The sequence below is a fragment of the Anabrus simplex genome, chromosome 1 (genome assembly GCF_040414725.1).
Source record: "Anabrus simplex isolate iqAnaSimp1 chromosome 1, ASM4041472v1, whole genome shotgun sequence".
NCBI lineage: Eukaryota > Metazoa > Arthropoda > Insecta > Orthoptera > Tettigoniidae > Anabrus > Anabrus simplex.
The window spans coordinates 578,954-594,858 of record NC_090265.1 but is presented as its reverse complement, the minus strand read 5'-3'; the positions used below and the strand labels follow the sequence as shown (position 1 = coordinate 594,858).

Here is a 15,905-nt window from a genome sequence, read left to right as displayed (position 1 = left end):
CAGCTAACTCATTCCTGGTTGCCAGCTGACGAGTCTAGTGTCAGACCTAAGACGAAGTGCTGGTTAATAGAGCAAACGCCTGAAAAGCCATACATCCAATTTTTGATTTGATTTTTGATATGCTCTATTGGTGGAAAAATATCTAATTCCCTTCATGGGAATTTAGTATTACCATTTGGATATATGTGTCGACTCCATCATCATCTCATCCTCATCAAGACTTGCAGGTCGCCTATGGGTGTCGAATCAAAAGACCTGCATCCAGCAAGCCGAACTTCTCCTCGAACACTCCGGCACTAAAAGCCATACGCCATTTCATTTTCATCTTCCTCTGTATCAAACTACTGTCCATCAGGTATAAAGTCCAGATCTAGGTCACTTCTTTTTGAAAATTGTCATTCTCCTTTACATTGGAAGGTTTAACGAGTATATTCTGGATTTCTTCTTCCATGAGATCTTGATCCATTTCAGACTCTTGACCATATACAAAAAAACTAAAAAATATAGATACAGAGTCTCGGTGTATATTCCCACACAACTACTAAGTGAAGTATTTTACTTTATGTAGTTAAATGTAAACTGCATGATGATCCTTAGTAGCAGTTCGTCTTGGAGATGAAAGAAATAGTAAACATTTATGTGACCATGATTGAACAGCAGTGAAGCCACAGAAATGCTTAATATGTTGCTTTACCATTTTATTTTTCTGGAGATATCAAGAAATTATTTACATATTGTTTGAAACTGTATATGTCATGTAGTTGTGTTGTTTGGAATTTTGAAACGATTGTGTATCAGTTAAATTAGTTTCAAGAAACCTATGGACTTGGAAGAAGAAAATTTTTAAAATGCAGTTTATTGAAAGTTATTTTTTTTTAATTATTGTATGAAGAAGAATTACTGAACTAAAAGATATTATCATTGTATATTCTGTACATCAAGAATTGTAATTCTGTAAGATGCTGGAAAAATTTAAAAGGGCTCTATTTTTGAGGCAGCCTATACCGCATGTGCGGTTTCCGCAGCTGAAAACTTTTGTGTCGCAATAGAAATGTTCGAGAACTTGTGAAATGCTTTATCATAAAAAAATGTAGAATTTGGATTGGTCACAATAAGACCTATGGCTATTGGCCAGTATATTGGCATTTTTTATTTGTGGATTTGGGAATCTGGAGTGTTGTCATTGGTTACTTGAAATTGCAAGTAGCAACTCTCATTATTGATCCATATTGAAGATGACGTTAGGCATAGATATCAAGGATAATTTAATAAAAAAACACCTATTCAATACTTTCTACGTTTAATGTGGTTCTTATCTACATGATTTTATGTAGACTTATTTAGGTCAGGTACATGTTTCACCCATTATATTGGGCATCTCCAGCCTGTATACAACCTTTAGGTCAAGGTTTGGGACCTTTTTAACCAATATAAACATACCAATATATACACTATATACAATATATACAAACATTAATGAACTCTTAAGATGGGTACCGGTAACATAAGTTAATACAGTTAAGTTTTTTGGTCCTAATCTATCTAATATGAAAAATGTCCAAAACTAAAATGGGTCCATTAACTTATGTTACCGGTACCCATCTTAAGAGTCCATTAATGTTTGTATATATTGTACATAATGTATATAATGTATATAGTGTATATATTGGTATGTTTATATTGGTTAAAAAGGTCCAAAACCTTGACCTAAAGGTTGTATACAGGGTGAAGATGCCCAAAATAATGGGTGAAACGTGTACCTGACCTAAATAGGTCTACATAAAATCATGTAGATAATAACCACATTAAACGTGGAAAGTATTGAATAGGTGGTTTTTTATTAAATTACCCTTGATATCTATGCCTACTTGGAATTGTACGATTTCCTGTTTTTGGCTCCTTGCATGTGCGAGTCTATTTGTCCGCGTCTTTGAATTTGGATCACTGCAGCGGGTGGACGCATCTTGCGTCTGTCCCACCTTGGATCCCCAGTCTCTCACGGTGAGCACTAAGTTATTGCCTTATATTAATTTAAATGTGTTTTTGTGTTTTGGACTTTTCTCACTTAAAGTAACTTCCATAATTATGTAGAATTTTATTTTGTCTGCCGGAGTTTCCTCTAGATTTCCACATTTACCTAAACTGAGCATCAGTATGACTTAGGTGTTGAGCTAGTCCGCAACATGCTTTTGGAGGCAAACCTTTTTCAGGCTTAGTATTTTGCAAGTAAAAGTAAATGTAACACTCCTTTTGGAATAGTGTTTTGTACATCACATTAATTAATTTTTTGATTCTTTCGAGGATGCCTCCTTTAATTCTGTGAACTTACGTTAAATGGGAACTTCTATGTCAAAGTCCGTTTTGTGTCCGACGAGCTTGATTAGATTGCTGTTTCGTTTTGTATGTCTATTTAAATATTCTTTGTTTTAGTGAGTTAAGTATCAGCTACTCTGCCTTTTATTAATTTTGTTTCATTTGAATATGTATTTTTTTATTTGTTAATAACTATTAGTCTGAGGGTGATTGTTGTGAAACATTTCTTCCCCATAACATCAAACTTTCCCACCGACCTTAATAGGGCTCCTTCACGTTCCACAATCCTTTCCGTAGTAGTCGTTGTTAGGCCTGTAAGTTATGATTACCTTGTGTATAAGTATGAAGGACGAGTTCTCCACCTAATCAATACTTTATTTTACATACTGTCAATATTATTTACGTAATAATACAGTACCGGTTTCAACCCATAAATAGGTCATCTGTATTTTTATGTAAATAATATTGACACTATGTAAAATAAAGTATTGATTAGGCAGAGAACTCATCCTTCATACTTGTACTTGAACTATCAATACAGACCATGAAACTAACAGATTATAGTACCTTGTGTATGGTTTGATTTTGCGTGTTTGATAAGTTAACCATCTTATATGCAAAGCTTAGATGTGAAACCGCAGCTGCAGTTTATATGTAGTGCTTCGTATCGGCGACAACCTACGATTTTAGAAACTGATCCTAAACAATACTTACGTCAACTTTTGTTCTGCTCTCTCAGCTAGCGGGAACATTGCACAAGGCACTGCCAGACCAAAGTGGGTGAAGCTTTAGTGTATCACAAGTTCGTCGTGGAGGTGATTGCTACCATTCTGGGGTTAAGAAATGAAGGAATATGAAACACTCAAGAGTTTAGAAGCTTTTGACTCATCAAAAAATGCTAAAAGTGTCAAAGGTTTCTTAGTTCTATGACATCCATCACCTGCATGTGGAGATTGTCCTCTTCCGTCATTGTGTTTATCTTCTGTATATAATAAGTTTCATTGAATCTGAATCATTTTAAACTTTGTGAAAGGAAATTTCATATCCATTGAGAAAACTGTCAAAGCTAATTCATTTGCCACAGGGAGTGTCGTTCCCCAGCATGCACGATGTGTGGGCGCACTGGGCCCCTCCCCTGGAGCGGAGCAGACTCGCCTCCTTTGCGTATTCTGGTTGCTACCTCGGAACTGTCATCGTGATGCCTCTCAGTGGTGTCCTTGCTCACAACATTGGCTGGCCCGCTGTCTTTTATGTTTTCGGTAAGTCCGTGCTTACATGTAATCAATATCAATAATTAAGTCTGTGCTTTCCATTCGTGTTTAAGGGATTTGTGTCTTCATGTGTTTACTGGACATTCGTCGTGGTGGTGGTGGTGGTGGTGATGGTGTCCATGGCCTCTCTTGATAATAATCCAGAATAGAATAGAATTTGTCATTAACCCTCCAGTACTAAGATGACAAATCCTAGCATGAGTTCAAAGTTATAAACTTGTGTATGTCTTCCAATTTAACCCATATATGCCCGCAACTTTTGTTTTTCAATAAAGTGCTAATTTTCTTTTAGTGATATTAGGTTAATGGCAACACTGATTTTTTTTTTTTTTTTTGTTTCTATTAGCATTACTGTCTGATTGGCCATGGGTCGAAAACGACCCTGGGGGCCCTTTTCCTAGATTGATGTCACAACATATCTTACAGTTATTTACTAATACAGACAACCATTATTGAGTGAAATGTTATTGTTTTGTTTATTATAATTATATATTATATTACAGTGTACACAAATATTATTACACAGATAATTATGAGCTCAAGTACAATGGTGAAATACAACACATTCACAAAAATATTACAGCACTAGAAAGTTACAAGCACTGTGTGCATCTTACACTGAAGTCTCAGTCTTCATGAAACTTTAAGAAACATTTATCATGCAACGTGACATTGCATCTCTTGTACACTTTCATGGTTTTACTTTTGCACGAAACACATCTTTTATATTTCTGACCCACAGTAATCATATGACCATCACTATTGCGCGCAATTTCTGGGACATTCTTTATGACATTCCTTGATCGGGGACATGGGCCGGGTTGTGTTTGCGCAACTCCATATTTCATAAGAAGCGCTTTTGCTAGTTCCCTATGAAATGATAGAAGATCATCGATTGAGCTAGAAGGTAGGCATTGTTCACAAAAATATCAAGCAGCCAAAATACAATTGGTGTGTATCATTTCTTTCCCCTAATTCCAACCCAGTACACAGCAACATTGCTATCCATTTGATCCACTCCGCCCATATAACCATTGTACCGATGAAAACCGAATGGCTGAGGAATGGCAATTCTTTTCTTCTGTGCTAATAATAAATTTTATGTGGCTATTTCTAGCCAAGTGCAGCCCTTGTAAGGCAGACCCTCCGAGGAGGGTGGGCGGCATCTGCCATGTGTAGGTAACTGCGTGTTATTGTGGTGGAGGATAGTGTTGTGTGTGGTGTGTGAGTTCCAGGGATGTTGGGGACAGCACAAACACCCAGCCCCCGAGCCATTGGAATTAACCAATGAAGGTTAAAATCCCCGACCCAGCCAGGAATCGAACCCGGGACTCTCTGAACCGAAGGCCAGTGCACTGACCATTCAGCCAACGAGTCGGACTTCTTCTGTGCTGAAGAGTACCTTTGTGTACTCACTTGACAGGAGTGTAACAACGTTGTTATCCTGCCACCTAATTGCATTGACACTGTGTTTCTTGTTTGTCATGATGTCAAATACTCCTCTAGGCTCCTTGCCCATAACATCAATTCTCTTTAGTGGACAGTGTCCTGTACGGTCCTTTCTAACAGTTCCTGTTGCCTTTGCACCTTTTGTCTGAAGCAATGATAGCAAATGAGCAGAAGTAAAGAAATTGTCACACTAGACTGAAAATGAAGAATTGGGATACATAGTTTGCACTTTTGAGACCAGATCCATAACAACTGATTCACCAAGGAGGAGTTCTGGATTTTCTTTCAGGTGTCTTTTACCTGGGTATAACTCTATTTGCAAGCAGTAACCTAGTTTTGTGGCAATAATCCATGCTTTGAATCCAAAGCATATAGGTTTCCCGTGGAGGTGCTGCTTGCACCCGTGTCTCCTAAAGTATGGAATCATTCCTTCATCAACACTGAGATTCTTCTCAATAGGGACATACAACAAAAATAATGCATTCAAAGCCTTTACAAGAAGATTGACTTCAGCAATTTTGTCATTGGGGGCCAAATTATCGTTATCGACTACGAGAAAGAAATGCATAATCTCCTCAAACCTATTGCGTCGTACGGGTTCCAAGATCCCAGGTTCCCATTCAAAATATTCTCGATTCCTTGACGTACTTTTTCTCATATTTCTACCACCACGAGAAATGCTGGGTTTTACTTGCATAGAACCCACAACTCCAACAGAGGAAGACCCCGAAGAAGGTTGTATTTCTTCCCTGCTTTCAATTTCACATGTATTGTGAAACACTTTACCGGGATCTACACATTCCTTATTGATAAACAATTCAGCTGGAGCCTCAAGTTGGCAACGGCCGACACAGTTCGGATCATTGCAGTCTTCATCCCCCGAATCACCATCAGTTTCATTACTTCAATTAATCAATCAATCAATCAATCAATCAATCAATCAATCAATCAATCAATCAATCAATCAATCAATCAATCACTACTGATCTGTATTTAGGGCAGTAGCCCAGGTGGCAGATTCCCTGTCTGTTGTTTTCCTAGCCTTTTCTTAAATGATTGCAAAGAAATTGGAAATTCATTGAGCATCTCCCTTGGTAAGTTATTCAAATCCCTTACTCCCCTTCCTATAAACGAATATTTGCCCCAATTTGTCCTCTTGAATTCCAACTTTATATTCATATTTTGATCTTTCCTACTTTTAAAGACACCACTCAAACTTATTCGTCTACTGATGTCCTCCAACGCCATCTCTCCACTGACAGCTCGGAATATACCACTTAAGTAAAACACTTTCAAGATTAAAATTATTGTGTCCACCTTTTCAATACAAATATATTTTTTAGTGATTAAAATCTACATGAATTAAAAACACCAGTGATCAACACGCTGTGATCAATCCAATCTACAATTTGGATGTCTAGTCATTATAAAATTAATTAATTCATTGTTCATAAATTCTGGCAAAGTTAATGTACATATTGTACATACTGTACATATTGTAAACTATGTAAAAAACATAAGACCATTGTATTTAGTATTAAGTTAAGTTTACTATTAAGTTCTGATGTTTATAGTTTTAATTCTTGACCTTAAGATTTAGTATTAGGCTGAAGATGCCCATAACTCGGGTGAAACATGTCCCTAACTGGTGTTTTTAATTCATGTAGATTTTAATCACTAAAAAATATATTTGTATTGAAAAGGTGGACACAGTAATTTTAATCTTGAAAGTGTTTTATTATTGTATCTTCAATACGGACCAAAATGAGATTAGTTACTTGTAACATACCACTTAGTCGAGCAGTTCATCTCCTTTCTCCCAAGTCTTCCCAGTCCAAGCTTTGCAACATTTTTGTAACGGTACTCTTTTGTCAGAAATCACCCAGAACAAATCGAGCTGCTTTTCTTTGGATTTTTTCTAGTTCCTGAATCAAGTAATCCTGGTAAGGGTCCCATTCACTGGAACCATACTCTAGTTGGGGTCTCACCAGAGACAAATATGCTCTCTCCTTTACATCCTTACTACAACCCCTAAATACTCTCATAACCATGTGCAGAGATCTGTACCCTTTATTTGCAATTCCATTTATATGATTACCCCAATGAAGATCTTTCCTTATATTAATACCTAGGTATTTACAATGATCCCCAAAGGGAACTTTCACCCTATCAATGCAGTAATTAAAACTGAGAGGACTTTTCCTATTTGCGAAACTCACAACCTGACTTTTAACCCCGTTTATCATCATACCATTGCCTGCTGTCCATCTCATTTTGCAGTTGCTCACAATCTTGTAACTTATTTATTACTCTTTATTACCCTCATCAGCGGGAGGTTGTAAAGACACATCAATAGTTGAAACCTCATGTTTGGAAGATAACCTTTCAAGCTCTTCTAAAATCTCAAAAGTTGTAAGACTGTTTGGGAAACTAGCCCTAAAACATGAGAAGAAGAACTCTTAAGTTTCAGTACCGAGTCGGTAATTGAATCCCGTGATACTTCCCTCTCCCCAAATATAAAAAGTTGCAATAATAATGGAAAGAAACTAAGCTATATCTTATCATTGAGCAATAATGCAACTATAATCATATTTGATGAAATGCATGAAAGGTTCCTTATATACCCGCAGAGTCAAAAACAACCCATATCAAATATCTTGCTTTATTACATGAGCATATAGTAAAATTAAAAAACTTGTGACATGTAGTTGTAAACTATATTCTTTACTCTAAGTAACAGCACAAGAACCAAGCTAAAACAATAAACAGCAAAAGTGTCAACTTACACTGCATCAACACTGTGCTGAACGATGTAACACAATACAGCTTCACACATTCACAATAATTGCCGACATGCTGACAAATACATAATCATGATTTTAAGTTGAAAATGAATGCATGGGGATAAATGATGGCAAATGACTATTGTGGGTCATTTTCAACCCTGTGGGCATATAAGCAAGAAAATCATTTATTACAGGTAAACTACATTACAAACAGGGGCGGCCGTATCTTATGTGCTCAAGTGCTGCAGCACATTGCCTATTGGGAAAATTAAATTAGTTTTAAAATATTATCTACAATCAAATACTGTACTCTACAGTGCATTGAAAAAGACGTCAGCCAAAGAATAGGACATTATTCAACTCCCCTCACAACCAGGTAACTACTGGTGCGCTGCACGCCGGGTGCTGTGCGATCACAGCTCACAGAAACCAGGAACTCTGCCTTTTGCGCAGGCGTGCCAAACTTTTCCGATACAAAGAGAATGTGTTCCGATCAGTTCCGACAGGCTGTGGAAACAACAGCCAAGACATCACTTCACAGCGATTCTTCGTTCGACCACAGACAGGCAGCACTTGCACTAGGCACACTTGCATTACGAACGATATGAGAACGTGGCAGCTGGCACCCTCTTGACTCAGCGGTAGTATTTAAGAGAGGATCGCTCAAAGCAAATGGGAAAACGAAATACTATAGAGCTGTTCGCGCCAGGTCTTTTAATACCAAAGAGGATAGAATACTACCAACTTGCCTATTCCAGAGTCACATTTGTAAATCGATGAACTATAAAAATTGTACTTTTTATGTTGTCAAAATAAGGACATGATATTGTGATTTTCTTTAATTAATGTGTCTAGTTTATAAATGACACTATAAAAACATAACATATAATTTTGCATTACAATGTTGCTGGTTTTATTTCAATGATGTTGGTAACCTTGGGAAGTTCTGTTTTTGCGCGCTCACACCAAGTGTTTGAGATTGTGAATATTTTGCCATTGCATGTGTTATTGTGTGTTTAATTATATAGTTTTATAGTTTTTTATGAGAAATGTGTATATGTGTTTGGGTTGTTTGCATGTTTGTTCAGTGTGGAAAACTCAGTGGAGAGCCTCTTGAAAACCACATACCGGTATGTTTCTAAATATTTTTATTTTTTGAAGTGTGAATGGATTACAGCACACAACTGATTTTCTGCACCAGCTGCCACTGATTACAAACAACTTTTTCTTTGTGTGCAGATACCACCATGTTCCCAGTTGGAATGTTAGAGATCTCTACAATTCTCATTCGAGTCAGTCTTGGAACTTGCTCTTTTAGATGATCTCTGATTAAATCGAATGCCAGTATTTCTAAGAAAATTCTTCACAACATATTACATTTAGGATTGTTCATTATCACTAATGCATTAATAGCAGCAATCTTCATCACACTGTTAAAGATCACCATAGACCACTGGCAATTTCAGTTGCTTTAATTTTAAATTAGGACAATTCCACCTAATCAACACTTTTAAAATTTATATAGAATTTATTCTGTCTCATTTTTATGGTGGTACCAGTTTCAGTCTCTTATTAAGACCATCCTCAGCTACACTTTTTTTTCCTCAATTTGTTTTATGTCGCAACAACACAAATAGATCTTATGACGATGATGGGATAGGAAAGGCTTAGGAATGGGAAGGAAGCATCCTTGGCCTTAATAAAGGTACAGCCCCAGCATTTGCCTGGTGTCAAAATGGGAAACCACAGAAAACCATCTTCAGGGCTGCCAACAGTGGGGTTCGAACTCGCTATCCCGGATGCAAGCTCACAGCTGCGCGCCCCTAACCGCACGGCCAACTCGCGTGGTCAGCTACAGTGAATAACTTTAAAAACTACGCATCATTACAAATGATATAAATGACATAACTGTGTATTATAGATTTACAATCCTGTCATAAAACACCTCTTCATTCGTGACTGATGCTCCCTGCAGCTGTAGGCCGACACGCTAGGGCCGTGAAATTCAGTTCTCCACCAAATCCTCACCCAGGCCAGTTGCCGCTGGTGCATGGTGTGCACAACGTGGCTGGGAATGCTAATTTAAATTTCTTATGGTGGGAATATTATGAACGTACTAAAGAGTGATGTAAATGTGCTGTTCAGGTTTCTTTAAGATGTATTTAATATGACAAATTAAGCACCAACATGTCTGCTGTATACGTAGGCCTAATTTACGTACATTGTTACACAATGCACTTACGAACGTAAAATTAAGCACCAACACATCACACGAGCTACTGTTACGTGATCCAAACAAACATGCCCACATCAAAGACTGCCTTGAGACTGATGCTCCCTACAGCTGTACGCTGACGTGCTAAAGCCGTGAAATTAAGTTGTCTACCAAATTCTCGCCCTGGCCACTTGTCGCTGGTGCATTGTGTGCACAACGTGGTCGGGAATGCTAATTTAAATTTCTTATGTCGGGAATATTAGGAATGTACTAAAGAGTGATGTAAATGTCTATCCAGGTCGCTTTAACATATATTTAATAGGATATGCACTGGGAATTTGGAATAATGATGTAACAACCAGGGAAACATGCTGGAGAGGGATGTCTTAACCAGTTTCGACTGTACTACTTTTTATTTGAATGTCCATAGTTAACACCATTTTTACACTATCCGCAACTAATTATGTTGGAGTTTTTCAGGGTGAATCCAATCATGCAGGTTTATAAGAAAGTGCTGAGATTAACTCAAAAATCAACATCCTAGCACAGACTTTCGAACAATTTGTGCTTTTTCTCCCTCAAGTGCACGTTCATTTTTCAAAAATATGAAGTAAACCTTCCTCCTTTCTCAATGTTATTTCATGTGTGTCATCCTCAATGTTGCCAACATCAAATCCTCTTTTTGATGGTGAAATAATTTCCTTTTAATTCTCCACTCTCTGTTTTTCCTCCTCCTTGTCTGATCCTTCAGTTTTATTTGCCTCACACTCCTGTACAACATAGTTAAATAATGTGGAGGTAGAAGATGTTTTGTGTCCATGTACACACACATAGGAGGGGGGATCAAATATAATCGGGATTTTATTTTAAATTTAAATTTATTTATTGAAAAACACACGGCAATTACAATTTATTTTTCCACGTAGTTTCCAGCTTTGGAAATCCATTTGTCCCAGCATATGGGCAGCTTTTTAATGCCCTCATCATAGAAAGAACAGGGACATGTCACCAGGCAGTTGCGCACAAAGTCTCCCACACTCTCATCATCTTGAAATTGTTGCCCTCCTAGAGCTTCTTTAAGTAGTCCGAACAAATGGAAATCGCAGGGCAATAAGTCTAGCTCTATGGAGGATGATCAAACCTTGCTGTAAGCCTTTGACAGACCGCCAAATGTCTCAACTTCAGATTTTTGGTCAAAAGGCGAGGGACCTATCTTGAACACACTTTACGGAACTGTAGGTCATTTGTGATGATTGCTTGACAGCTCCCAAAACTGATTCCAACTTGTTCTGCAATTTCTGATACTGTCGCCCGTCGATCGTTGTCAATAATGTCTTTAACCGCACGAATGTTTTCATCTGTAATGCAGGCCCTGTTGGTGATTTTCCACATGTTTCTGAACTTCATATGCCAGGCAAACACACACATCCTTGACAACTGTGCAGACAATCTCTGGCAAATTTCTGCCGCTGTAACTTCTTCACAAGCAAGAAATTTTATAATTATGTGTTGCGCAGTGGAGGGGTGCACCTGTTGCTCTGACATCATGAGCGTTCCTGATGAAATGGCGGGAAATATCTAACAGCACACTCTCTCTGCTCCTAATGGTCGTCCCTAAGCATAGCGAAAGCATGGGGCCAGTCCAACCAACTGTTGATGTTCAGGAACAAAAATCCTGTTTACATTTGATCAACCTTTGTATATATATTTGTAACGCCTTAAAAGAATGTGGTATTGAATAAATCATCCTTAATGTTGACCGTAACTTTTTACCTCGTGGAACACATATATTTTAGATTAGTTGTGGAATCATTCATAATTCAAGTGTTTTCTAAAGCAGTACTTTTAGAATTAAGTATATTGTAATAGTTTTTACAAAGTACTGTAAGACTGTAGTGAAATTTGATACATGTTTTAAAAATTCAAAATAGTGATTATTTTCACACGCTGGTAGACTGATTCCATTCTTGTATCCAGTTAAGTTAGTGATTGGATTCACCTCTTCTTGTGAACTGAAACCGACCAAAAATTAAATTTATTAAATTTATTTATTTTAATATTTTAGCCAACATAGGACTACTTTAGTCAGGTTTTTCTTTTTTTTTGTCAGCCCAGTACTGAGTCATCCGTTATGAACATAATTTTCTTTCTGCTTCTGGAATCATTCTTCCTATTCTCTGCTTGTTGATTTTCGTCTGTAGTCTAGTGTGTTTATCTTTCAATATCTTGAGTGCATTTGTTTTGAATTGTAAATCTTCTAAGGTAATACATAACTCTCTTATTGCATCTTTAAGTTCTGTGATCCTTTTTTTTTTTTTTTATTTTTTTTTTTTTTTTTAATGGTATTTGTTTGGGGCATCGGACCTTTTGCCCCTACTTGCACCACATGTTAGGAACCTGCGTGTAATTGGAATTGCGGAAGTGTAGAGTGTTGAATGTGAGGAAAGGAACGTTAAGGACGACACAACAAACACCCAGTCCCCAGGCCATTTACAATTAAAAACCTCTGACCCGGCCGACAGTCGAACCCAGGGTGGACACATTGCCCCCTACACCATGGGGCCAGACTGATATTATTCTTACTCTTCCATAATTTTGCTATTAGCTTTTTTACTGATTCTATTTTCTATTTAAGTGATAGATGAAAATATAACAAAATATAAATTAATTTGTGACCAGCGTCAAAGTGAAATTGTATAAATTTCAAATTTACATTACGATCTAACTCTTTTTTAAAGTTTCCTGTTTTTGATCGCACTTACCCGCCCATAACATTGTTCTTTCTGCACTGATTCACACCCAACACATTCAATCCACATTTAATGACTGTTTCACAGTTAAAGTCCTTAAACGTTTACACACATACACACCTCCCCCTAGTCCCCCGCCCCACCCCACCCCACCCCACCCCACTTCCCGCCAATCTCCACACTGCCTTGCCCTTGGAGATTGTAAAATTAGATATCAACTGGGTACTCAGGTCTAGGGAGACACCCTCCTTAACAATAGTTAACCCTCTTTCCCTCCTTTCTGTACCTACTTTTTAACAGTGATGACCACTATAATTATTCTTTCTTCCAGTGATGAAGGCTGCTGCTAAAATTTGGAACCAATGTCTTTATTTTATGTGTACTCTATTACCACATGCTTGCACATTGTCCATCTGTTTCCTATTGGTAATCTATAAAGTAGAACACGCGCTATGTCCTTCTGTCCAACCGTCTGTTCCTTGTACAAATCTATGCCTTTCCACCAATCTGAACCAAATTTTGTATACTTACCCTTTAGAACCCTGTGGGTACCCCTGACTACAAGGAATTTTAACAACTCTCTTTATTCCCTAGATTTCTGGGTGAGTTGGCCGTGCGGTTAGGGGCGCGCAGCTGTGAGCTCGCATCTGGGAGATAGTGGGTTCGAATCCCACCGTCACCAGCCCTGAAGAGGGTTTTCCATGGTTTCCCATTTTCACACCAGGTAAATGTTCTGGCTGTACCTTAATTAAGGCCATGGGCGCTTCCTTCCCATTGCTATCGTCGCCATAAGACCTGTAATGGGAGGTACACCTCTAAGCCGTGATTTCTGAAATCCTAAAGAAATATAACCTTTGTTGAAGTTTTAATGAATTCATGAATTTGTAGTTAGACCCGTTCACTCTGGCACCTTCTTTCACCTCTGCTGGTCCACGGGTAACCCCGTAACAAGTGGTAGCAGAGCGTGGTTGAATGGGTCTCAATTAAGCCCCTTTTGATGGCTAAACATAAGATTCGATTCGTACTCTAACAATTTTCTCAGTCGCTGGAATTTATCTTTTCCTATTTTCTAAATTTGTACTTTTCTGTCATGTCTGGCCCTCGCGAAGTCCTCCATCCCGGCTATTTGCACAAGGAGGAATTGATTTACGAATTAGCTATTAGAAATGTTCAATCTGGAGGCACGGTTGCGGCAGATACCACCAAGCTTAAGGAATCCCTTGAATTACCTATTTGCCTCCCAACTTTGAGAGAGAAGGACATTGATGAGGCTCTATCCACTATCACGGAAAACACCACGGAGCTAGCATCCGTAGTTAGGTTTCTTTGAAGTGAGTGATCCTTCTGCTAACCAACTTAAGAGAGTGCAGGCAAGATTGTTCCACTTTTATAACAGGGTGAGCGATCTATTGTCTCTAAAATTAAAGGAAAATCATGTTAAGGAGGCAAATAATTTAACTGATCATCTATCAAGAATGTCCAGTAAAGTTAGTCAATTGTTGACTGGGGCAGCTACCCCCAAGACCGACCAGGCCACTGTTATAAACATTGTAAATAAGGAGGATTCTTCCAAGGGTGAAGAAGGTAGAAAATCTGCGGTAACTCAACAAACTTCTGCCCCATTAGGAAATGAGTTGGATCGTCGTACCTCAATTCCCCCATTCTTTTTATATAATGCTGTCTCTGAAGCTTCTTCACCTCCTAGGCCGTTACCTACTATGTCACCAGGGTTTAGTAGTTTGCCTCACTCTTTAGCTATGTAACTTAGGGGAATATCTAACATACATACATACATACATTATCATTATAGAGTGTTATGCCTTTCAGCGTTCAGTCTGCAAGCCTCTGAGAATGTAATAAACATCGCCACAATCCTTGATTTGCAACTAGTGTTGTGGCCTCATTTAGTTCTAAACCTCTTATCTTTAAATCGTTAGAAATCGAGTCTAACCATCGTTGTCTTGGTCTCCCTCTACTTCTCTTACCCTCCATAACAGAGTCCATTATTCTCCTAGGTAACCTATCCTCCTCCATTCGCCTCACATGACCCCACCACCAAAGCCGGTTTATGCGTACAGCTTCATCCATCGAGTTCATTCCTAAATGAGCCTTTATCTCCTCATTCCGAGTACCCTCCTGCCATTGTTCCCACCTGTTTGTACCAGCAATCATTCTCGCTACTTTCATGTCTGTTACTTCTAACTTATGAATAAGATATCCTGAGTCCACCCAGCTTTCGCTCCCGTAAAGCAAAGTTGGTCTGAAAACAGACCGATGTAAAGATAGTTTCGTCTGGGAGCTGACTTCCTTCTTACAGAATACTGCTGATCGCAACTGCGAGCTCACTGCATTAGCTTTACTACACCTTGATTCAATCTCACTTACTATATTACCATCCTGGGACAACACACAACCTAAACACTTGAAATTATCGACCTGTTCTAGCTTTGTATCACCAATCTGACATTCAATTCTGTTGAATTTCTTACCTACTGACATCAATTTAGTCTTCGAGAGGCTAATTTTCATACCATACTCATTGCACCTATTTTCAAGTTCCAAGATATTAGACTGCAGGCTTTCGGCACAGTCTGCCATTAAGACCAAGTCATCAGCATAGGCCAAACTGCTTACTACATTTCCACCTAACTGAATCCCTCCCTGCCATTTTATACCTTTCAGCAGATGATCCATGTAAACTACGATCAGCAAAGGTGAAAGATTACAGGCTTGTCTAACTCCTGTAAGTACCCTGAACCAAGAACTCATTCTACCATCAATTCTCACTGAAGCCCAATTGTCAACATAAATGCCTTTGATTGATTTTAATAATCTACCTTTAATTCCATAGTCCCCCAGTATGGCGAACATCTTTTCCCTCGGTACCCTGTCATATGCTTTCTCTAGATCTACGAAACATAAACACAACTGCCTATTCCTCTCGTAGCATTTTTCAATTACCTGGTGCATACTGAAAATCTGATCTTGACAGCCTCTCTGTGGTCTGAAACCACACTGGTTTTCATCCAACTTCCTCTCAACAACTGATCGCACCCTCCCTTCCAGGATGCCAGTGAATACTTTGCCTGGTATACTAATCAATGAGATACCTCGATAGTTG

General features: G+C 38.3%; 1 protein-coding gene across 4 annotated transcripts in view; it reads left to right on the top strand.

The window, feature by feature from the left end:
- LOC136883299 (sialin) overlaps nt 1–15,905 on the top strand; it is a 181,498-nt gene that overhangs the window by 113,801 nt on the left and 51,792 nt on the right. For all 4 annotated transcript variants that reach the window (XM_067155545.2, XM_068225241.1, XM_067155537.2 and 1 more), the window contains one exon: nt 3,398–3,572. In XM_067155545.2, the coding sequence (XP_067011646.2) occupies nt 3,398–3,572 (175 nt within the window). The remainder of the gene's footprint in view (nt 1–3,397; nt 3,573–15,905) is intronic.